This window comes from Pristiophorus japonicus, chromosome 10, assembly GCF_044704955.1.
Source record: "Pristiophorus japonicus isolate sPriJap1 chromosome 10, sPriJap1.hap1, whole genome shotgun sequence".
Taxonomy (NCBI): domain Eukaryota; kingdom Metazoa; phylum Chordata; class Chondrichthyes; family Pristiophoridae; genus Pristiophorus; species Pristiophorus japonicus.
The window spans coordinates 28836442-28862406 of record NC_091986.1 but is presented as its reverse complement, the minus strand read 5'-3'; the positions used below and the strand labels follow the sequence as shown (position 1 = coordinate 28862406).

At 42.6% G+C, this 25965-nt stretch overlaps 1 protein-coding gene across 1 annotated transcript in view; it reads left to right on the top strand.

Moving 5' to 3' along the window:
• Positions 1-25965, top strand: part of pibf1 (progesterone immunomodulatory binding factor 1) — a 155306-nt gene that overhangs the window by 81851 nt on the left and 47490 nt on the right. The window contains exons 12-14 of the mRNA XM_070891392.1: positions 10125-10275; positions 11983-12073; positions 22617-22719. Of these exons, the coding sequence (XP_070747493.1) occupies positions 10125-10275; positions 11983-12073; positions 22617-22719 (345 nt within the window). The remainder of the gene's footprint in view (positions 1-10124; positions 10276-11982; positions 12074-22616; positions 22720-25965) is intronic.

Genomic DNA, 25965 nt, shown 5'->3' with positions numbered 1-25965 from the left:
CACCTATATCAAAGCAACATCCCTTCCTTTCTCAGTACAAAATGGACCAAGTTAGTATAATTAAAATATTATTTTATTCAGTTTCCACGTGTAAGTGAATATAGGTTGAACCTCCCTTATCCGGAACCCTCGGGACCTGGCCTGTTCTGGATAAGGGATTTTTCCGGATGAGAGGTGGTCTCGTTAAATTGGATGGTACAGGTACTGAACAAGGGGATATCGGGGCTGGGAGTATGGCAGAGAGATCATTGAGAGGGGGTGGGGGCGGGCGGGGGGTTGATTGCAGTGTCAGGCCAGCGATTGTGGGAGTCAGCAGTGAAGAAGGACTTCAATTTGTTCATATCGGATTCTACGCACGCGCCACCCAGTGACCGGGAATGGTTCTGGACAAGGGGTGGTTTCAGATAAGGGAGTTCTGGATAAGGGAAGTTCAACCTGTAGTTGGTATTTCAATGAGAGAGACACCACTGGATAGTCTACTTTTAAGGCCACTTTGCTGCAGCTCATCTTGTATGTAACAACAGTATTTATATAGCGCTTTTAAATCTATCTTCTGAGTCACACCTCATTTTGTTACCAGCAGGAATCATGACTCATCCATTCATACGGGAAAATCTATTTAAACAGTGTATTTTATGTGCTAAGTATAGTTCTGGTAGTTTATTACGTAAGTTCATGAATGCAGTTGCTTAGAAAAGAGGAATATTCAGAGACATAGGGAGTCATAGACCAGGTAGCAGATGTGAGGAATAAAACACGGGTTCAAACTTGATGGGCCAAATGGCCTCTTTCTGTGCTGTGCAATTCAATGTTCGATAAAGTTTTTATTTAATTTGGTGACATTTAAATTATTAAAATAATCGGTAAAATTTAAATTCCTTAAGCTGCACCTAGAGGAATCTAGATATGGATGATTTCAAAACATGAATGGCTGTGGTCTTGCACCCACTAGGTCAATGCTCTAGTTATTTGCCCTGCAACTGGTAACAAGATTTCAAGGTAAAATAATCCTCTAGGCATGCTCAAATTATAAGGTAAGGTCTACAGTAGAGAAACTTTGGGCCCAAGTTTCAGGCCGTGCCTAAAACGGCGCAGCCCGGACCTGGACGCCCATTTTTCGCGCCACAAAGTGCGCCTAAAAAAAACTTAGCTATTCACCGGCTCCCTGCAGGCCCTCGGGAGCTGGGCGCGGCTGGGAGCTCCCTTCTCCCCCTCCCCCCTTCCCCCCCCTCCCTTCTCCCCTTCCCCCCCTCCCTTCTCCCCTTCTCCCCTTCCCACCCCTCCCTTCTCCCCTTCCCACCCCTCCCTTCTCCCCCTCCCTTCTCCCCTTCCCCCCCTCCCTTCTCCCCTTCCCCCCCCTCCCTTCTCCCCTTCCCCCCCCTCCCTTCTCCCCTTCCCCCCCCCTCCCTGCTCCCCTTCTCCCCCCTCCCTTTTCCCCTTCTCCCCCTCCCTTCTCCCCCTCCCTTCTCCCCCTCCCTTCTCCCCCTCCCTTCTCCCCCTCCCTTCTCCCCCTCCCTTCTCCCCCTCCCTTCTCCCCCTCCCTTCTCCCCCTCCCTTCTCCCCCTCCCTTCTCCCCCTCCCTTCTCCCCCTCCCTTCTCCCCCTCCCTTCTCCCCCTCCCTTCTCCCCCTCCCTTCTCCCCCTCCCTTCTCCCCCTCCCTTCTCCCCCTCCCCTCGCTGTCAGAAACACAGACACTGACAGACAGAGAGTGAGAGAGACACACACAGACAGACAGAGAGATAGAGACACTGACAGAGACACACTGGGGGGTGGCATCCCAGCACGCTGTTGGAGGACTCCCGGTGCTGCAGTCGGTAAGTAGAAAATGTTTTATTTATTGATTATTTTTTTAAAATTATTTTTTATTAATTTTTTTTGATTGATTTATTGGTTGATTTATTGATGTATTTATCATTTATTATTGATGATGGCTCTTTATTTGTAAAACTGAAGTGTTTAATGTTTGTAAACTTCCCTTTAAACCCACCCCCCCCATTCCCTATGCGTAATTTGTAACCTACGCTTGATTTTCTAAAGTGTAGACAAGGTTTTTTCGAACGTACAAAAATCTTCACTTACTCCATTCTAAATTAGTTTGGAGTAAGTTTTCACTGCCGAAACTTTGAAAACAGGCGTAAGTGGCCGGACACGCCCCCTTTCGAAAAAAAAATTCTGTTCCAAAGTGAAACTGTTCTAACTGACTAGAACTGGAGCAAACTAAATGCTGAGAATTCAGATTTCTAAGATACTCCATTCTAAACCAGTTGCTCCAAAAAAACAGGAGCAACTCAGGCCGAAACTTGGCCCCAATGGAAGGGCACAGCAGTTTTCATTCACTCCTCTGTCTGGTTCAGCCAAGAAATTATAAATTCACTCTAAAGACTCACTGTAAAAATCAGTCCAAACTGCAATTTCAATTCTGTACCATGCTGTAATGTTTTTGGAAGATTCAAGAAATTTTTATTGCAATTATGGCTAACCATATACTTACTTTGGATGTTTACTTTATGTCTGTGTTAAGAATGTTAAAGTTGCATATTACTTGAAACATAGAAAATAGGTGCAGGAGTAGGCCATTCGGCCCTTCGAGCCTGCACCACCATTCACTAAGATCATGGGCTGATCATTCACCTCAGGACCCCTTTCCTGCTTTCTCTCCATACCCCTTGATTCCTTTAGCCATAAGGGCCATATCTAACTCCCTCTTGAATATATCCAATGAACTGGCATCAACAACTCTCTGCGTTAGGGAATTCCACAGGTTAACAACTCTGAGTGAAGAAGTTTCTCCTCATCTCAGTCCTAAATGGCTTACCCCTTATCCTTAGACTGTGTCCTCTGGTTCTGAACTTCCCCAACATCGGGAACATTCTTCCTGCATCTAACCTGTCCAGTCCCATCAGAATTTTATATGTTTCGATGAGATCCCCTCTCATCCTTCTAAACTCCAGTGAATACAGGCCCAGTTGATCCAGCCTCTCCTCATATGTCAGTCCTGCCATCCCGGGAATCAGTCTGGTGAAACTTCGCTGCACTCAATCAATAGCAAGAATGTCCTTCCTCAGATTAGGAGACCAAAACTGAACACACTATTCCAGGTGAGGCCTCACCAAGGGTCCTGTACAACTGCAGTAAGACCTCCCTTCTCTTATACTCAAATCCCCTAGCTGTGAAGGCCAACATACCATTTGCCTTCTTCACCGCCTGCTGTACCTGCATGCCAGCTTTCAATGACTGATGTACCATGACACCCAGGTCTCGTTGCACCTCCCCTTTTCCTAATCTGCCGCCATTCAGATAATATTCTGCCTTTGTGTTTTTGCCCCCAAAGTGGATAACCTTACATTTATCCACATTGTACTGCATCTGTCATGCATTTGCCCACTCACCTAACCTGTCCAAGTCACCCTCCAGCTGCTTAGCGTCCTCCTCACAGCTCACACCACCACCCAGCTTAGTGTCATCTGCAAACTTGGAGATATTACACTCAATTCCTTCATCTAAATCATTGATGTATATTGTAAAGAGCTGGGGTCCCAGCATCGAGCCCTGCGGCACTCCCACTAGTCATTGCCTGCCATTCTGAAAAGGACCCGTTTATCCCGACTCTCTGCTTCCTGTCAGCCAACCAGTTCTCTATCCACATCAGTACATTACTCCTAATACCATGTGCTTTAATTTTGCACACCGATCTCTTGTGTGGAACTTTGTCAAAAGCCTTTTGAAAATTCAAATAAACCACATCCATTGGTTCTCCCTTGTCCACTCTACTAGTTACATCCTCAAAAAATTCCAGAAGATTTGTCAAGCATGATTTCCCTTTCATAAATCCATGCTGACTTGGACCGATCCTGTCACTGCTTTCCAAATGCGCTGCTATTTCATCTTTAATAATTGATTCCAACATTTTCCCAACTACTGATGTCAGGCTAATTACTTGTTTTCTCTCCCTCCTTTTTTAAAAAGTGGGTGTTACATTAGCTACCCTCCAGTCCATAGGAACCGATCCAGAGTCAATAGATTGTTGGAAAATGATCACCAATGCATGCACTATTTCTAGGCCCACTTCCTTAAGTACTCTGGGATGCAGACTATCAGGCCCTGGGATTTATCGGCCTTCAATCCCATCAATTTCCCAAACACAATTTTCCTCCCAATAAGAATTTCCTTCAGTTCCTCTTTCTCACTAGACCCTCGGTCCCCTCGTATTTGCGGAAGGTTATTTGTGTCTTCCTTTGTGAAGACAGAGCCAAAGTATTTGTTCAACTGGTTTGTCATTTCTTTGTTCCCCATTATAAATTCACCTGAATCTGACTGCAAGGGACCTACGTTTGTCTTCACTAATCTTTTTCTCTTCACATATCTATAGAAGCTTTTGCAGTCAGTTTTTATGTTCCCTATAAGCTTACTCTCGTACTTTATTTTCCCCCTCCTAATTAAACCCTTTGTCCTTCTCTGCTGAATTCTAAATTTCTCCCAATCCTCAGGTTTGCTGCTTTTACTGGCCAATTTATATGCCTCTTCCTTGGATTTAACACTATCCTTAATTTCCCTTGTTAGCCACGGTTGAGCCACCTTCCCCGTTGTATTTTTACTCCAGACAGGGATGTACAATTGTTGAAGTTCATCCATGTGATCTTTAAATGTCTGCCATTGCCTATCCACCATCAACCCTTTAAGTATCATTTGCCAGTCTATTCTAGCCAATTCACGTCTCATACCATCGAAGTTACCTTTCCTTAAGTTCAGGATCCTAATCTCTGAATTAACTGTGTCACTCTCTATCTTAATAAAGAATTCTACCATATTATGGTCACTCTTCCCCAAGGGGCTCGCACAACAAGATTGCTAATTAGTCCTTTCTCATTACACATCTCCTCCCAGTCTAGGATGGCCAGCCCTATAGTTGGTTCCTCGACATATTGGTTTAGAAAACTATCCCTAATACACTCCAGGAAATCCTTCTCCACCGCATTGCTACCAGTTTGGTTAGCCCAATCTATATGTATATTAAAGTCGCCCATGATAACTGCTGTACCTTTATTGCACGCATCCCTAATTTCTTGTTTGATGCTGTCCCCAAACTCACTACTACTGTTAGGAGATTGAAAGCAGTATTTTTGTACAAGATAATATGTCCCGGAATTTGCAATCAATGGCGAAGCAAAGGCGTTTGCCGCTGGCCCCGAAGTAAGCTTCGCACAAAGATCTCGTGATCTCCGTCGAGAAATTCATCTTTTCTGACATATAATTCAAATCAATAATGTCTAGTGGGGATCCCCTAGTGTGAGCTGCTGTGATGTTAACAAGCTGTCTAAGTAGCCAATCAAAACGCTGAATTCCCACAGACAGTGAACCAAGAAGTGGGTAAGCTCTTAAAATTCTAACTTTTAAAAAATGTTAGAGAGAGCAAAACAAAGATTGGGGCTCTCGCATGGGGAACGGGCAAGCCTGAAATAAAGATGAACTTTTTAAAAAAATGTAACATTTTTTAAAGTTTCTTAAAAATTTAATTTTTATTAAAATAGATAAATTTGACTCTGCACAACATTAAGGGATGGATTTTCGCCTTTCGGGGTTTTTCACCGAAAATGGTAGCGATACATGAAACTTATCATTTTCGCTGCGCTGCCGTTTTTAGGCCGAACTTTCGGCCTTTTCGTCTGCGCCGGGGCGCATCGGTAAGGGTGTAATTACACAATCATTTGCGGCACAAAACGCAAGTTTCGGCAACTTTAGTCCGGGGCTGGGAGCGCTGTGAGAGAGGCCTTGGGAGGGAGGGGGGAAACATTCCAAAAACGTTGACAAGACCCTTAACTAATCGCTGCAAAAAAAATTAAATCGTTAACTTACCATTTTTGCAGATTTTCGTACGTACCGTTGCTGGCAGGGCTACACCGACAGCTTTCACCTGTCGCTATTCTGGGCGCGGTGTACGGGTCGGGAGAGTGCCGAAACTCGGACACAAATGCAATCCGAGTCATTACACGTCAGCGCATCTCTCCCCGGCGGTACTTGGATGCGCCGCCGCAAATAGGTAACCGAGGATCACGCCAACCGGGTTTTCGCCGCGGACGGTCAAATCATGGCCAAAACCCGGTCGCAAACCTGCCGAAAATCCGGCCCTAAATTTCGATTTTCAGCGCCATAACCTTTGTTTAGCAGTCAGTATACTGCTAAAACCCCAGTTACACCTAATACAAAGGGGTGTAACTTTTAGCACCAAAGTTTTTGTTAGTTTCCATGATTTGAGAGATTTCACTGATTGCCAGCTCTGCGGGGGCGGGGGGGAGGTGGCACAGAGCAGTATGTGGAGGAGCAGTGTATGACAGTTCGCAATTTCAGGATTTCCGTGTTTGGCTGCACGTGAGCTAAATCCTGAGTCTGCGATCAGTTTCAACGGCGAAATGATGGTGAATTCTGTGCCAATATATAAACTGGATGCAAAGTAACTGACTGATAATTGAAGTGGAATTCTATATGCCAAAGTGGTTGTCGCAATAAAAGGAAGACTGGAGTCCAAGCAGCTTATCTTTTCTATATTTATCCATTGTTATTAGTTGGTAGTTGGACACATAATAAATGTTACATCATTAAGCTTAAGTATATTTATTCAAGATAAACAAATTATTCAGGTCAAAATAGGGCTGAGTGGAGTGAATCACAGAATCATGGAAATTTACAGCACAGAAGGAGGCCATTCAGCCCATCGTGATTATGCTGGCCAAAAAAGAGCTATCCAGCCTAAAACACTTTCCAGCTCTTGGTCAGTAGTCTTGTAGGTTACGGCACTTCAAGTGCACATCCAAGTACTTCTTAAATGTGATTAGAGTTTCTGCTTCTACCACCCTTTTAGGCTGTCAATTCCAGAGTCCCACCATCATCTGGGTGAAAATAGCTCTCCTCTACTCCCCTCTAATCCTTCTACCACTTAATTTAAATCTATGCCCCCTGGTTATTGACCTCTTTGCTAAGAGAAATAGGTCCTTCCTATCCACTCTTATCTAGGTCCCTCATAATTTTATACACCTCCCGTCAGCATCCTCAGTTCCAAAGAAAACCACTCCAGTCTATCCAATCTTTTCTCATAGCAATGCAGTGAAGTATAAGAATTTTAGACATTGTAATACAAATGCTTAAATCGGGAGCATCATTTTCCCCATTTTGAATGCTGGCTTTGAGAAAAGCACAAGGCTTTATACAGACCATTCAGAAAATATAATCGTTACACTCTTTGACATAGGTTCATTTCGTTTGGCCGTGCTCTGGTTAACACATGAATGTAATAAAATTGCTGAGTGGGCTTCAATATTTCATTTCAAAATACACTGAAAACCCCAATGTCATCCTCTGTCCAATGAGTAAAACTATCAACATCTGTCTACCGATAGATGATGCGATAAATAACCAATTTCCAGCTTCAATATGTCACGTAAGGTTAGCTACAAAAGCATAAATTGCAAACCATTTTCTGTAAATGCTCCTGAAATTTGACACGTGGACAACCATGTGTCTCTACAGCAGTGCAAATAATAAGTTCCTTCCCCAACCCCATACTTGGGAAAGCAAACATTGTACTGTAACAAACAGCGATCCCCTGTTGATAAAGAAAGAACATGCACTTGTATAGCACCTCTCACAACCTCAATATGCCTCGACGTGCTTTACAGCCAATTAAGTACATTAGAAATGTAGACACTATTGTAACGTAGGAAGCATGGCAGCCAATTTACTCATAGCAAAGTTCGACAAACCGCAGTGAAATAAATGACCAGATCATCTGTTTATATAGGTGTTGGTTGAGGAATAAATGTTGGCTCGGAAACAGAGAACTCCCCTGCTCTTCTTCGAATAGTGCGTTGGGATCTTTTACTTCCACCTGAGAGAGCAGACAGGGCCTCTGTTTAACATGTCATCTTTTTAACAGCGCCTCTAACAGTATTGCACTCTTTCAGTAGTGCACTGAAATGCCAGTCTAGATCATATGTTCCAGAGTATGGAGTGGGACTTGAACCTGCAACCTTCTGACTCAGAGGCTAGAGTGCTCTGAACCAAGGTTAACACCCGTTGAAAGAAGCTTTACTCTTCCCTTTCCCCCTGCACACAGACCACAGCTTCACACCTTTTTTTTGCTATTTCCATAATTTTTCCACTCACGCAGAAGCTTTAGTGCCTGTCTGGAACACCAGGTCCCTCACTCTCCACACCCTCTTCTCTCCACACCCTCTTCTCTTTCCTCCTCATTTATCACCTCCTCTTCTATCCTCCCTCCCCTCTGTCTATCCTCTCTCCCCTCCATCTATCTTCTCTCCCCTCCATCTATCCTCTCTCCCCTCCATCTATCCTCTCTCCCCTCCATCTATCCTCTCTCCCCTCCATCTATCCTCCCTCCTCTCCTCCTCTATCCTCCCTCCCCTCCATCTATCCTCCCTCCCCTCCATCTATCCTCCCTCCTCTCCATCTATCCTCCCTCCTCTAACCTCCCTCCCCTCCCCTCCCCCTCGATCCTCCCTCCCTTCCCCTTCGATCCTCCCCCTCCCCCTCGATCCTCCTTCCCCTCCCCCTCGATATAATGTGGATAAATGTGAGGTTATCCACTTTGGTGGTAAAAACAGAGAGACAGACTATTATCTGAATGGTGACAGATTAGGAAAAGGGAAGGTGCAACGAGACCTGGGTGTCATGGTACATCAGTCATTGAAGGTTGGCATGCAGGTACAGCAGGCGGTTAAGAAAGCAAATGGCATGTTGGCCTTCATAGCGAGGGGATTTGAATACAGGGGCAGGGAGGTGTTGCTACAGTTGTACAGGGCCTTGGTGAGGCCACACCTGGAGTATTGTGTACAGTTTTGGTCTCCTAACTTGAGGAAGGACATTCTTGCTATTGAGGGAGTGCAGCGAAGGTTCACCAGACTGATTCCCGGGATGGCGGGACTGACCTATCAAGAAAGATTGGATCAATTGGGCTTGTATTCACTGGAGTTCAGAAGAATGAGAGGGGACCTCATAGAAACGTTTAAAATTCTGACGGGTTTAGACAGGTTAGATGCAGAAAGAATGTTCCCAATGTTGGGGAGGTCCAGAACCAGGGGTCACAGTCTGAGGATAAGGGGTAAGCCATTTAGGACCGAGATGAGGAGAAACTTCTTCACCCAGAGAGTGGTGAACCTGTGGAATTCTCTACCACAGAAAGTAGTTGAGGCCAATTCACTAAATATATTCAAAAGGGAGTTAGATGAAGTCCTTACTACTCGGGGGATCAAGGGTTATGGCGAGAAAGCAGGAAGGGGGTACTGAAGTTTCATGTTCAGCCATGAACTCATTGAATGGCGGTGCAGGCTAGAAGGGCTGAATGGCCTGCTCCTGCACCTATTTTCTATGTTTCTATGTTTCTATGTTTCTATCCTCCTTCCCCTCCCCCTCAATCCTCCTTCCCCTTCCCTTCGAACCTCCCTCCCCGCCCCTCCCCTCCCCCTCCGATCCTCCTTCCCCTCCCCCTCCGATCCTCCTTCCCCTCCCCCTCGATCCTCCCTCCCCTCCCCCTCGATCCTCCTTCCCCTCCCCTCCTATTGTCCCTCCCATCCCTATCCTTTGCCTCTTTCGTCCAACTCTTTTCCTCCTTAGCCACGCAGCTGCTCTGCACCCCATGTCATCCTTCCTCTTTCCTCCTCCCCCTCCCTGTTCCCTTCCCTCCTCTCTCCACAGTCACTCCTTTCCCTCACTCCATCTACTCCATCTACTTCGCCACTGCTTTCAGCATCCAATCCTTCCATTGCCTCCTCACTATCTCCTTACTGGCCCCTGCTTAGATCCAACTATTCCTCTACCTTCTAACACTCCTTGATCTGACTACTGCAATTGTTCTTGATGCCTCATGTATAAAGGCACAAGAGATTGACCAGTTAACGTAAAATTACTTTGTGTATTAATTTAACAGCCTAATTAACCTTTTTAAAATAAATAAGTTAATGCCTGTGTTAAATAGCACGCACTTAACATGTTCACATAAAATTACTATCAGGCACAGAAAGTTAAACCTTCCACTGTGTCATTTACCTTTAGAAGTTAATATGTAAAAGCAGGTTTACAGTTAATTGTGATTTCTTGCATTGATGTCTCAACAGGTTTTAACAAAAGAATTTTATAGACTGCAGTCATCAGCAGACAAGCATACCACTGAACTTCAGGCACAAAACTCCGAGCTTCAAGCACGATTAGTGACCTATGAGAAACTAGAGCAAGAACTGGATGGTGTTATAATGCAATCAGCTGAAAGTAGGTCAACGTGTGATAGTTGGAATTAGCAGAGATTTCTTTGCTGTGCTGTGTAGCAAAATTGCAAACCTGTTTATAAAGAAGATGCTTACAATTTTGCTACACCAAGTGCACAGAGACATTTTCCCCTATATCACTTTTTATCATGAGATTTTAGGTCACAGGATACAGTTATAATACACTCACTGATCTAAATACCAGTTTAATTGGGAAACCAAAGTATATTGCCGACTCAAACTCAGACTGATCTTATTGACCAAGGAGCTGTGCACATGTGCTTGGTTGCACACTCCCCATTTTTGACATGAGAGAATGGCCAGAAGCATCCACTTTTTCATGACGTAAAAACTTTGAAAAGTAAGTTGAAATCCTTAGAAGGTCCAATGGATTTCTGATTTGTTTAATTCATTCTCCGGATATGGGCGTCACTGGCAAGGCTTGCATTTTATTGCCCATCCCCCGAGTTGCCCTTGAGAAAGTGGTGGTGAGCCGCTTTCTTGAAACGCTGAAGTCTGTGTGGTGAAGGTACGCCCACAGTGCTGTTGGGGAGGGAGTTCCAGGATTTTGACCCAGCCACAATGAAGGAATAGCGATATATTTCCAAGTTGGGATGGTGTGTGACTTGGAGGGAAGCTTGGAAGTGATGGTGTTGCCATGCACCTGCTGCCCTTTTCCTTCTAGGATCGTGGATTTGCGAGGTGCTGTCGAAGAAGCCTTGGCGATTTGCTGATGTGCGTCCTATAGATCGTACACATTGCAGTCATGGTGCACTGATGGTGGAGGGAGGAGATGTTTAAGTGGTGCATAGGATGCAAATCAAGCTTTGTCCTGGATGGTGTCGAGCTTCTCGAGTTGTTGTAGCTGCTCCTATCCAGGCAAGTAGAGGATACTCCATCACACTCCTGAGTTGTGCTTCGTTGGTGATTGATAGGCTTTTGGGAGCCAGGAGATGAGCCTCTTGCTACAGAATGCCAAATCTCTGACCTGCTCTAGTAGACACAACGTTTATGTAGCTGGTCCAGTTGAGTTTCTGGTCAATGGTGTCTCCCAGGATGTTAATTGTGGGGGATTTGACAATGGCAATGCCGTTAAATGTCATGGGGAGGTGGTTGGAGACGGTCATTGCCTGGCACTTGTATGGTATTAATGTTACTTGCCACATATCAGACAAGCCTCAATGTTGCCCAGGTCTTGCTGTATGCGGGCGTGGACAGCTTCATTATTTCAGGAATTGTGAGTGGAACTGAACATTGCAATCATCAACGAACAACCCCACTTATGATGGTGGGAAGGCCATTGATGAAGCAGCTGGAGATAGTTGGGCCTCGGACACTGCCTTGAGGAGCTCTGATACAGCTAGTTCACTATTTCAGAGACAGTAAGGATAATTGATGTGCCCTACAGCAACACGCGGTGTGGTCAGCTAACTCAGCACATAACAGCCTCTCTGGTTTGTGTGGGGGCAGTACCACACCATATTGTGCATTAGCCTGTGCACCATTAGAAATCCTCAATTCTTAATGTCCACTTACCCCAGTATTTCATATAAAAAGTGATGTATAGTAAGATATTTAAAAATCTAAAGATAAATACCTAATAAATAGTGCATTACAGTTTTCCACATAGTCAACTAACTAACCAGACAAATGTTGATCTTTTAAAATCTACTGGCTTATATTTAGATTAATTTTGTTTGCTTTTCCACAGTGGAAAATGAGGAGGATGCAGAACGGGTTCTTTTCTCTTATGGCTACGGTGCTAATGTTCCCACAACAGCAAAACGACGCCTCAAGCAGAGGTAAGAAATAGAGACTATTCTTCCTTTGTTCTTTTCCCAGCTACTGAGTCTGTTACCAGCTGAAATAGGAAACATCAGTGGGATTTATGTCATTTGAAGAGATGTTTTCCACAAATGTTGCAATCTTTCCCTCTCTGAACTAAATAAAATAATTCTCTCTCAGCCTGTTTCAGTTTTCCTTTATTTGACATCAAAGACCCCCAACTGCATGCATGCAGTGTCTGTCCTTGTTAAACGTATAATTTGTTGGTTTGTGCTGATTTGCCTTTGTGTTGGATGATCTATTGATTTTGTGCTGTGTTTCAAATATCGTGTTTCATATACTAGACTTTGCTTTGTCATGATCATTTATGTATATTATCTCCCTTATCCTATTGATCATGAATTCACCTTATGAGAAAATGGTGCATATTTGCACAAGAGGATGAAATGAAAATGATACCAATGGCTGTTCTCACTTATCAAGCTAAAAATGAAAGTACCCATGAAAAGAGTAGGTTGAAACTGACCAATAAATTAAAACGGCTGAACATTGAGTCTGCCTCTTTCTATCCATTTAAAAGTAAGAATAATGCATGTATTGTCAACCCAAATTTCAACACTTCATTGAGTCTCCTTGGGAAAAGTTATAGTTTTGGAAATCTGTTGCACAATGTTTATCTAGTGTCCTGCATTGTTCTTTGAAGTGGAATCAAATTCAAGACACGATTTCTTGTCCCAGAAATGGAAATTTTGAAGATTCTAATTGTAAGACTATTGAACAGGGCAGATTAAAATCTTGAAGACTGGGTACATATTTGTAACTTCCTGTAAATCTGTTATGCCAAGGATATATAATTAGCTGAAGTTAGATTAAAATCTTGGAGACAGGGTAACACAGATGGTTAGTGTGCTACTGTATAACTTCACAATAACGATCCGTGCTTACAACAAACCTCCGATTTTAACGATCCCAATGGCATGATCCATTTTTGTTTAAATGGAAATCAGCCCTACTGCAATGAACACTTAAGCAGGATCTACCCAAACCGACCCGGGTACAGTGATGGAATTCAAGCTGAGGCTAATTGAAAAATAACCTATTTTAGTGAAAATAGGAACATAGGAACAGAAGTGGCCATTTCTTATTCAATGAAATCATGGCTGATCTGCGACCAAACTCCACATACCCGCCTTTGGCCCATATCCCTTAATACCTTTGGTTAACAAAATTCTATCAATCTCGGATTTAAAATTAACTGTTGATCTAGCATCACTTGCAATTTGAGGAATTGAATTCCAAATTTCTATCTTTGTGTATAGACGTGTTTCCTAGTGAAAATATCGCATAACGTATACATTTGTTGCCTGATAAGATGGCCTGCCATCTGCACACAAACTTCAACGAGGCAACGGGCATGAGGAGGAAGGTGGCACAGGGCAACGTGCTTGAACATGGCGAGTAAGAGATCGTCTTTGTCTCTGAAGACAAAACTTCAAATCTTGGATAATCTGGAACACATAGGAAAATTGCAAGTCAGAATCTGCAAAGAACTTGGCTTAGCAAAGATCATTATTGCAACCGTATGTGGCCAATAAAGGAAAAATCAAATCTGTCATCAATTAAAGTGAAACACCAATCCAGAGGAACAAAATAGCCGGAAATTAAATTTGAAGTAAACCAAGTCCCTACATGAGCAAGTATGAGCGACGAGGACATTATTGAATCAGTGACAGTGAGTCTGGGATGACGGTGTATTTTTCGCTTTACAGCTTGACATGATCATACCAATTTTTAAAGTTTTTATTAAATGTAAATTATAGACAAATATACTCCCTTAAAGCTGTAAAAATTTAATTCACACCCCCTTTCCACCCATAACAGTCCTGCACTTGCGTTCCAAGTGCCGGACATTGCTTTGGCACAAATCATGGGAATTATATCATTGCCATTCACAGTTCTTTTGAATACACCCATCCAAATGTGGGCAGACGCAAAAACAAATTTAAGCTATTGTCCCTTTTCGTTGATCTGCAGAGGCTGTGTATCAACTGCGGCTGAGCGAATTTCACCCCACTAATCCAGCTCTGAATAAAGAAAGAACTTGCATTTCTGAACCACCATTCATGGCCCAAAAGCACTGCTAGAGTGTCACACTGCCAGTGGCTTCTATGCTGCTAATACAAATCTTAAAATTTTGTCTCCTAGCATTGTTATGGTGCAAATGATGGAAAATATATTGGATTACATTTCATCATTGAAATTAATTACAAATCATACACCCGCATATGGCCGGACGTACAGCGTGTCATCAGTCACTTCCGATGGTGAATTGAAGTGATATTAAAATGGATGGGGATACAGAGGAGCATGTCCTTGCCCTTGCCTGCTCAAATTCCTTAAGTATGCTGGCCGCCGCCCTCCATGAATCCTTTCTTATTTCAACTCTTCAAGAATGAAATTTGGACCCTATTCAACAACAACTTGCATTTATATATCGCCATTAACATAATTAACAAGGTGCTTCGCAGGAGTATTATGAGGCAGAAAATTTGACATCGAGCCACATAAGGAGAAATTAAGGCAGGTAACCAAAAGCTTAGTGAAAGAGGGAAGTTTTACGGAGCGTTTTTGAAAGAGGAAAGAGAGGCGGAGAGGTTTAGGCATGGAGTTGCAGAGCTTAGGGCCCAGGCAGCAGAAGACACAGCAATCAACGGTTGAGTGATTATAAGTGGGCAGAATTGATGGAGCGCAGATGCGGGGGGGAGGGAGCGCAGGGGGAGATAGGGAGGGGTGAGGTCCTGGAGGGATTTGAAAACAATGATGAGAATTTTAAAATCGAGGCATAGCTTAACTGGGAGCTAATGTAGGTCAGCGAGCACAGGAGTGATGGGTGAGCGGGACTTGGTGCGAGTTACGACATGGGCAGTCGAGTTTTAGATCACCTCTAGTTTACGTAGAGTAGAATGTGGGAGGCCAACCAGGAGTGCGTTGGAATAATCAAGTCTAGAGATAAAAAAAGGCCTGGATGAAGGTTTCAGCAGCGGATGAGCTGAGGCAAGGGCGGAGACGGGTGATGTTACGAAGGTGGAAATAGACAGTCTTAGTTATGCTGCAGATATGTGGTCGAAAGCTAATTTCAGGGTCAAATATGACACCAAGGTTGCGAACGGAGTGGTTCAGCCTCGGACGACAGTTGGGGAGATGGATGGAGCCAGTGGCTAGGAAACGGAGTTTGTGGTGGGGACTGAAAACAATGGCTTTCGGTCTTCCCAATATTTAATTGGAGAAAATTTCTGCTCATCCAGAACTGGACGTCAGGCAAGCAGTCTGACAATTTAAAGACCGTGGAGGAGTCGAGAGAAGTGGTGGAGAGGTAGAGCTGGGTGTTATCAGCATACATGTGGAAACTGATGCTGCGTTTTCGGATGATGTCGCCAAGGGGCAACATGTAGATGAGAAATAGGAGAGGGCCAAGGATAGATCCTTGGGGGACACCAGAGGTAACGATGCAATTCAACAAACATTTGGTCACAAATGTGCTAATGAAAAACCCGTTTTATTCAGTAAAAGTCAGCATGCCCGATATTGAAAGAAGATATCTATCAAGTTTGGGATTCTGACGCTTGTTTTGCAATCTTTTCCTGTGTTTTTATAATGCACTCAGCTTCTTTCATCAAGATTGTTTAACATCTCAATAGACAGACATACTAGATATTTAAATGGAAGCAGGTCTTCATTCCCTAATTAGTCTTTCTCAAACATTGCTCAGATTCCATTCTTATCCTTCAGTTCCGCTCTAGGGCACAAGTTTAATTTAAAAAAAATATTTTGAGAAATGCAGACCGTAAAAACACGATTAGTAAATCCAGAAAAACTAAAGCAGTCTCGACATTAATCTTCGCTAGATTTGACTACTTTTGCACTCGAGTGATAAGTTTGTGATGAATGTTGATCGTGATTTTATTACTACACATTGAGAGCAAGTGTATGACAACCATTGGCAGATGATTTCATACATCTGTTAATTTTATGCTGGTGATGTATATCAACTTTTATGAGGAAGAATCTTTGAGTGAGGAAACAATTACACTTCAGTTAAAATTACAGGCAGTAATTCCTGCATTTAATGTTTTTTTTTAAATATTGTGAAAGAAGTTGAATCTAAATGTATCCACATATAAAGAAACCTAAAGTGTAAGATTGAAAAAGTTTACCACCAGTTAATTTAGAAAAGCTGACTTTATTTTAGAGGCAGGATGCCTTGTTTACAAGTAGGAAATAGCAATGTAAGAAAGATTTGAGTAAAACTGCTAGCTTGATGAGCAATCTTGGCATGCATTTGGAAATCACTAACATTTAGCAAGAGCGTATCCAGGCCTCAGCAGTACCTAAGATGGCATGTATGATAAAGTACTAGGAGACTGCTTTTAACCTAGTGTTGCAGTCTTACGCAATTGATGCTTCATTATGTAGGAGGAGCTGTGATAAGAAGAAAATAATGGCAACTTATTTGGAAATGTTGGATTTCTGAATAATGCAAGTCTCTTTATCAACAGCAGTCATCTTTGATTCTCCTAGCTCTGAGCTGCTGACTCCCTTTTGCATTGCTATAGATGACACCATAATCTGGCGGAAGAAATAGAACATAGGTGCAGGAGCAGGTCATTCGGCCTTTCGAGCTTGCACCGCCTTTCAATATGATCATGGCTGATCATGCAACCTCAGTATCCCACCCCTGCCTTCTCTCCATACACCCTGATCCCTTTAGCCGTAAGGGACACATCTAATTCCCTTTTGAATATGTCCAATGAACTGGACTCAACAACTTTCTGTGGTAGAGAATTCCACAGGTTCACAATTCTCTGGGTGAAAAAGTTTCTCCTCATCTCGGTCCTATATGGCTTACCCATTATCCTTAGACTGTGACCCCTGGTTCTGGACTTCCCCAACATCGGGAACATTTAACCTGTCCAGTCCCGTCAGAATTTTATAAGTTTCTATGAGATCCCCTCTCATTCTTCTAAATTCCAGTGAGTATAAGCCTAGCCAATCCAGTCTTTTTTCATATGTCAGTCCTGCCATCCTGGGAATCAGTCTGGTGAACCTTTGCTGCACTCCCTCAAAAGCAAGCACGTCCTTCCTCAGATTAGGAGACCAAAACTGCACACCATACTCAAGGTGTGGTCTCACCAAGGCCCTGTACAACTGCAGTAAGACCTTCCTGTTCCTATACTCAAATCCCCTCGCTATGAAGGCCAGCATGCCATTTGCTTTCTTTACTGCCTACTGTACCTACATGCCTATCTTCAATGACTGATGTACCATGACACCTAGGTCTATTTGCACCTCCCCTTTTACTAATTTGTCACCATTCAGATAATAATTTGCCTTCCTGTTTTTGCCACCAAAGTGGAAAACCTCACATTTATCCACATTATACTGCATCTTCCATGCATTTGCCCACTCACCTAACCTGTCCAAGTCCCCCTGAAGCTGCTAGGGAATTTCCCAGCTTTTTCAAACATGCCCCAACCAGCTAACAGGGTGACATAGGCCTCCAAGCATCTTTCCATATATAATGTAGGTACCCTTGGGCTTACACTAAGTCAATATGGTCACTCTCTTTACCTGTTTCCGAAATTCGCCTCCTTAGTGCCTCCTGTTATCGCCTTACTGACCGGGCGTGGCGAGAAGATCAACTCCCGCTATATGCGGTGGGAGGTTTGCGGCAGCGGTATAGCGGTGCGTCCCGATCGCCTTCTCCTGAGATCATGACGTCATTGCCGTGTGCATCGCCTCCATAGCACCCCGCACCCGAACTTCGGTTCCATCCCCTGCAGCATCGCCGAGCGAAAACACCGGCAGCTGCAGGAGGCATTCATCGGGAGGCCGGGTGCTTTGGGGGGGGGGGGGTGATGCTTAAAAGTGAGGTGGCCGAGGTAAGTTTTAAAAAAAAAATAAATAAAAATCTCAAATTGTCTCTGAATTTTTTTCGGTGGTTTTCCCCCCCGTGATCGGTCAGCCCGGCACTCGGGCTGTTCGGGGCAGATCGCTGCTGCCATCGGGGTCCAGGTAAGTTCTGCTTCTGCAGAGCCTGCAGCGATGGCCCTTTTAAGGGAGGGAAGTTTTTTGAGGATGTTTCCAATAAAGTGGACAAAGGAGTACCAGTTGATGTGGTATATTTGGACTTTCAGAAGGCTTTCGACAAGGTCCCACACAGGAGATTAATGTGCAAAGTTAAAGCACATGGGATTGGGGGTAGTGTGCTGACATGGATTGAGAACTGGTTGTCAGACAGGAAGCAAAGAGTAGGAGTAAATGGGTACTTTTCAGAATGGCAGGCAGTGACTAGTGGGGTACCGCAGGGTTCTGTGCTGGGGCCCCAGCTGTTTACATTGTACATTAATGATTTAGACGAGGGGATTAAATGTAGTATCTCCAAATTTGCGGATGATACTAAGTTGGGTGGCAGTGTGAGCTGCGAGGAGGATGCTATGAGGCTACAGAGTGACTTGGATAGGTTAGGTGAGTGGGCAAATGCGTGGCAGATGAAGTATAATGTGGATAAATGTGAGGTTATCTACTTTGGTGGTAAAAACAGAGAGACAGACTATTATCTGAATGGTGACAGATTAGGAAAAGGGAAGGTGCAACGAGACCTGGGTGTCATGGTACATCAGTCATTGAAGGTTGGCATGCAGGTACAGCAGGCGGTTAAGAAAGCAAATGGCATGTTGGCCTTCATAGCGAGGGGATTTGAGTACAGGGGCAGGGAGGTGTTGCTACAGTTGTATAGGGCCTTGGTGAGGCCACACCTGGAGTATTGTGTACAGTTTTGGTCTCCTAACTTGAGGAAGGACATTCTTGCTATTGAGGGAGTGCAGCGAAGATTCACCAGACTGATTCCCGGGATGGTGGGACTGACCTATCAAGAAAGACTGGATCAACTGGGCTTGTATTCACTGGAGTTCAGAAGAGTGAGAGGGGACCTCATAGAAACGTTTAAAATTCTGACGGGTTTGGACAGGTTGGATGCAGGAAGAATGTTCCCAATGTTGGGGAAGTCCAGAACCAGGGGTCACAGTCTAAGGATAAGGGGTAAGCCATTTAGGACCGAGATAAGGAGAAACTTCTTCACCCAGAGAGTGGTGAACCTGTGGAATTCTCTACCACAGAAAGTAGTTGAGGCCAATTCACTAAATATATTCAAAAGGGAGTTCGATGAAGTCCTTACTACTCGGGGGATCAAGGGGTATGGCGTGAAAGCAGGAAGTGGGTACTGAAGTTTCATGTTCAGCCATGAACTCATTGAATGGCGGTGCAGGCTAGAAGGGCTGAATGGCCTGCTCCTGCACCTATTTTCTATGTTTCTATGAAGGAGCCTTCCAATGTGGCAGTGCTGCACAGTCCATTCTGCAGCTCTGCACACCAACCTCCCTGCCTGTTGCCTCTTGCGCTCCAGGAAGGAAGTGGAGCGCTTGATTTAGCGCTCCACTTCCTCCCTGGAGCGCAAACGGCAGACTCTTTAAAAAATGAAGGAACATTTTTTCAACTTTTAAAAGTTAGCGCCCCAAAGGGGCCGATCCAGAATTCTACCCATTAGTGTTGTTGATTCTATCATTCTTATACCTCTGTCTCTGTTTTTCTCTGTGCTGCTTCTTTCCTCCTTAACACTCTCTCCTTTCCAAAGGGAGATGTGGCAGTGAAATGAGCCACCAGTGGTTACAGACTGCATTTGGGGTCGGGGTTGCAGGACAAATATGACCCTCTGCAAACCACTTATTCTCCCCCTTTCTCCTTGCTCCCATCGAGTCTACTACCCTTTCTCTTTTCTGCTAGCCGTTCCTCTTCCTAGCAGATGTTCATTCCTATCACTACCCCTACGTCTTCTACTTTGAAACACCCATTCAACCCCTGCCTCCTCACCCTCGCCTCAAAGTCAACCGGCAGGACCAGGCAACAGGAATTTAAAATAATCTAAAATTTCTGGTACTGATTGTGTTGCTATCTTCTGTAGTTTCAGGCATGTGTTCCATCATATTTAATAGTAATTTATGACATTCACCCCTAATGATACAGATTCTCTTTCTGCAAAAGGTCTTTCACATTGGGGAATTTGAGACAATATACTGTTCAAAATAAAACAGAAACTACTGGCAATGCACAGGTGTTATGTATTTCCAGTATTTGCATTTACTATTTGCAGCATTTCCTTACTGCTGGAGTGTACCCTTGTTATGAACGTCCTATTCCATCAAACAGGATGTCCCAGATCCAAGACTCTGTGCTCCAACACCAGTGATGCAAATATTATCAGCAACAGGAAGTAGTCTCTGTCATTTTCAAAAAATAGGAATTAATTCAGTTTGAACCAATCTTAGTGTGAGAATGGGGCTACCCTGTTCTGTCCCAGAATCGGGACTTCTGCAGTTGGATCCTGTGTCAGCCAGCGGGCCATGAGCTTCCTGACTGAATCAGGTGGCATTCCGTTTAAGCAGGACCTGCTATCTAGCCTGACCTGAGGGAAGTGGTCCCCCCCGCAGGATCTCTGCAGGCCTTTCCAGAGCAGTGACTAGCTCGCCCACAGTCATATCTGAGATCCACAGGTGGCAAGCTGCAATAGGTACAAGCATGCGATTGTTAAAGATGCGTGGTTTTCTCTTAAGTAACCTGTGGACAGACATGGGGAGTTCTTGGCTGTGTTTATTTCCTCAGCTGTTTGGGTTTCAGCTGTTTATCCATATTCCGAGATGTTATGAGGGTACTCGCTTTAGCATTTCTTGTCCAAGTTGCACATATTTTAAAATTATATTTATATATGTCATTTTAAGTTTTTTGTTCTCAGCCTATTGACTTTTGTAAGACAATAACAACACGTGTGACCTAAAATAGTGAATTTTATTAAAAGGGCATCAACCACAAGAAAAATAATGCATCAAATATAATTTTGCACAGTGACACAAAATACATCATCTGAATCATGAAGGTGATGATAAATGGTTCTTCATCCTTCCTAATCCAAAAGACGGTTTGCTAAATATATTTCTTGAAGGTAGCATCTCCTGTGTTCAAAATAATTGTACATAGGACGACAAAGAAGCAGTCTTATGGGATGCAATGAGAAAAGGACATGAGGGACAATCGGCTCTCTGACTTTTCTCTTGAATTGCAGTACTTGTTATAACTAGGTCTTATGGAACATAACTTCATTCAGAGAATGACACCGACGCTTAAAGATCAGTAATCTAACTTGTCCAATCACTAATAAATATGTATTTACTTAATTGGTTATTTCCACAAAAATATGAAAGTATGGTTTTGAAACTTCTTCATGCACATTACAAAGTTTTCTTTTAGATGATTTGTGCTTTTCAAGCAATCAATGCTAGGCATACTCCTTTCTGTAATCACTGAAATACAAAAATGTAATAAATCCTGTTATGATAGTCAGTGTGGAGTACCAGTATACCCGTACAAAATATAAATGTGTTATTTTGCATGTCTTTTCCTGCCTCTAAAGAAAACTGCAAGTGACATGGTAAATTAAACATGATTTCAGCATTATCAACAGCATGTCATTCAAGTTGTTGCCCCTGCTTGCTGTTATCAATGGCAGATTTCCCAATGTATAACAAGAAACACCATGATTTATTTTGTTTAGATTTTATTTTCTATAGCAAGATTGGCATTACTGAATTAGGTGTGGGATTTGCTTTCCAGTCGCTGGAATAGTTATTTTTAATCTTTAGAAACACATTTCCATTTAGAAAGGAATGCTCCTTTACATTATACATATACAAAGTCTGTCATTGCTTTTAAATAGAAATTGATTTATGTACAAAATAGTCTTTGTGGTTTGATATAGTTCAGTGAGCAGAGATTTTATTTGTCGGAATATTTACTTGGTTACAACATTCAATAGAATTCATTGATTTTTTTTTTGTGAAAACTCAAATAAGCGCTCAGATCAGAGAGGGCTGCAGCTGAAGTTGTGATACTGCTGTTAAAGGTTGCTATGAGCTTGGCTGGAACAGCATTGGAAGCCAAGTTGGCATTTGTAGAGGGGTCGGAACGGAGGTGTTCAGCAGAGTAGGTTCGGCGAGGCTTGATGCGAATCGTTAAGTTGCTTTAATTCACTGCAAGCTGAACGTACCGAGCAACGGAAATGATCAGATTCACTGAATTGGACCAATGCAATGATAAAAAAAATAAAGAACACGCCACACTCCCCCAGATCATTTTCTAGGACCGAGATCGATATTCTGTTCAGTCTGATTAAAGTATTCCATCACTGGGCAGATACAAGCTTTTTAGAGCACTCAAGCTGCTACTGGTGTCAAATGTAGCTTCCCACTCAATTTGACCAAACACAATTAATCTCATATTTTTCTTAATTCTAACTATTTACAGTTCTGATCTTGAGATTATAAATGGTAAGCTTGTTTAGCACCCACCTGTATTAAGAAATAAGTCATTATGGAGCCCTTGTGGAACATTGCAACTTTAAATGGACAAATGTGCTTCAGTCCATTAATTGCCATCTCCTTTCTCCTCTCTCAGTGTTCATCTTGCAAGAAGGTTGTTACAATTGGAAAAGCAAAATTCACTGCTTCGAAGAGAACAAGAGTGTCACAAGATCCATGATAATGAATTGAGTCAAGAGGTAAATTGTACGACAAAAATGAAACATGTTTATCCACTATGGATTATTTATTATATTCTTTATTCCTGGCCGCAGTACATAATGGATAAAGGTCCGTTATTACTTACTGTTTCTGCAATTTGTAGGCGATGCACATTACAACCCGACTAATATCCGTACCTCAGGTCATGGCTGAGATGTGCTTAGTTCAGGAAGCCCTTGGTCTGCATGGTTTGGTTCGTGACCTTGTACCTGGATGGGAACCCATCTCACAGGTTATTCAAATTATTTGGCACAAATCAATGAATCAGCTATTCATTGCAATTATAAACATACTATGTGATTGATGTTCTGAAGGGACAGGGCCAATGATTTTTTGACGAAAGCTGTACGGTCAGGTGTTTCTTTTTATGGGTTTTTATCTGTACTAAGCTCAGCAGTTAGTCTAAAGCCAGCGAAAAGATTGGGCTAAATCAGTAGCTTCATGGCAGTGTTTCACCATTGAGAAATGAGTCACTGTGTTCCAAGGACTAATTTTATATTGACGGATAGCACAGGAGGAGCATTTGTCATTTTAACAATTTGGGGAGAACAGAAAGGATTATAAATTATTAAAATATACTTTTTCATATAGTATACCTGTTTACCCATTTAATGTTAAACTCTGATAGAATGTACATTCATCCACAACTGAAGATGAGTTCATGTGGTGGCAGATGATATATTCCAGTAAGCCGGAGTACGGTGGCTAGAGTTGTCTGTTTGATCCCTAGGTCTCGCTACAATTACCCCATATTGGGCAGGTAAAGAAAGGTACACTCTGGTTTGTAGGAACGTGAGGTCCACTTAACAGAGCAGACAGACAGTGATGCTGACCTAAGAAAAAGATTACGTAAAAAAAAATTCAACAATATAACAGTTGTATTTTATTTTGCTCTTAACTTTTTATTACTCCAGCTCACAAACGTTTGTAGCGGGTGGGAGGAGTGATGCTATTTAATTTTGATTCATCAACAACAGGTCTATTTACAACAGAGTAAAATGAGCAATTTCTTTTTCATTCCCTCTGGAATATTTCTCTTGCCATAAGCTCCAACTTGTCAATAGGGCAAGAATTGTGGAATCGTATTAAAGTTTACTATTACAGTAAAATGGTACATTTTCTCAAATAAACTAAATTTTACTGTTGTCCATTAATTGATTTATGTCTTTGGTTGTGCTACTATGGGCTAATTCCTCCCGCAAGGGGCAGCACTAGCCAGGAAATCGCAGGATAGTACCACTGATATCCGACCATTTAAATTGCTCTTTGTGAGCCCCTGGTTGGAGAAGCTGCCCTAGAATTTTCCCTTAGCAAGCAATATGCAACTTGAACCTGCTGCACACTCCAAGAATTTGCTTTGTTTCTCACATAGGGACACTATGAAAATACATCAATGGTCGGACTTCCTAGCCTATGTGATGGAATCTGGAAATTCCCACTTCTTGATATTTGTAAACTATAAATGGACATCCATTGCAAAGGCTGAAAATTAAATGGCTTTGGGTGTAGTCATCAAGCATTCATTAAATATTTCTAGTCAGCATGAGACTGCCAACCGGAAAATGACCCGTTTATCCCTACTCTGTTTTCTGTATGTCAATCAATCCTCTATACAGGCTAATATATTACCCCCAATCCCATAGGCCCTTATCTTGCGTAGCAACCTTTTATGTGGTGCCTTATCGAATGCCTTTTTGGAAATCCAAATACACTCCGTCCACTTATTCCCCTCTCTCTCCCCTGCTTTGTTACATCCTCAAAAAAACTAATAAATTTGTTAAACACTATTTCCATTTCATAAAACCATGTTGACTCTGCCTAATCATATTATAATTTTCTAAGTGCCCTGTTACCACCTCCTTAATAATGGATTCCAACATTTTCCCAGCGACTTATGTCAGGCTAACTGGCCTGTAGTTCCCTGTTTTCTCTCTCCTTCCTTTCTTGAATAGCAGGGTTACATTTGCTACCTTCCAATCTGACCATTCTAGGGAATTTTGGAAGATCACAATCAATGCATCCACTATCTGTGCAGCCACCTTTTTTAGAACCCTAGGATGTAGGCCATCAGGTCCAGGGGATTTGTCAGCTTTTAGTCCCATTATTTTCTCAAGTACTTTTTCTCTACTGATATTAATTATTTTATATTCCTCACTCTTATTAGCCCCTTGGTTCTCCACTATTTTGGTATGCTTTTTGTGTCTTCGACTGTGAAGATAGATACAGAATATTTGTTTAAAGTCTCTGCTATTTTCTAATTTCCCCATTATAATTTCACCTGTCTCAGCCTCTAAGGGACCAACGCTTACTTTTGATACTCGCTTCCTTTTTACATACTTGTAGAATCTCTTACAATCTATTTTTTTTATTTCTTACCAGTTTACTCTCGTATTCTATTTTCTCCCTTTTTATCAATTTTTTGGTCATCTTTTGATGGTTTCTAAAACTCTCCCAATACTCAAGCTTCCTACTATTCTTCACAACATTATACATCTCTTCTTTTAATCTAATGCTATCCTTAACTTCTTTAGTTATCCACGGATGGATCATTTTTACTGTGGAGTTTTTCTTTCCCAGCGGAATGTATATTTGTTGAGAATTTTGGAATATTTCTTTAAACATTTACCACTGCCTATCGACCATCATACCTTTTAATCTAACTTCCCAATCTACCTTAGCTGACTCGCTCTTCATTCCTATGTAATTGGCTTTATTTAAGTTTAAGACTTTCTCTTTCACTCTCAAACCCAATGTTAAATGTTATCATATTATGATCACTCTTCCCCAGTGGATCCTTTACTATGAGATTACCAATTAACTAATTATTACACAATACAAGATTGAAAATAGCCTGTTCCCTGTTCGATTCCATGACGTATTGTTCTAGGAAACTGTCTCGAATACATTCCGTGAAATCATCCTCCAGACTACCTTTGCCAATTTGATTTGTCCGGTTTATATGAAGATTCAACGCCCCCATGATTATTGTACTATGTTTATTACAAGCTCCTGTTATTTGTTGATTAATACTCTGTCCAATGGAATAGCTACTGTTTGGGGACCTATAAACTAGTCTCACCAGTGTTTTCTGCCCCTTGTTGTTTCTTATCTCCACCTATACTGATTCTACTTCCTGATCTTCCAAACCAAGATCCTTTCTCACCACAGTCCTTCTGTCATCCTTTCATCATCATAGGCAGTCCCTCGGAATCGAGGAAGACTTG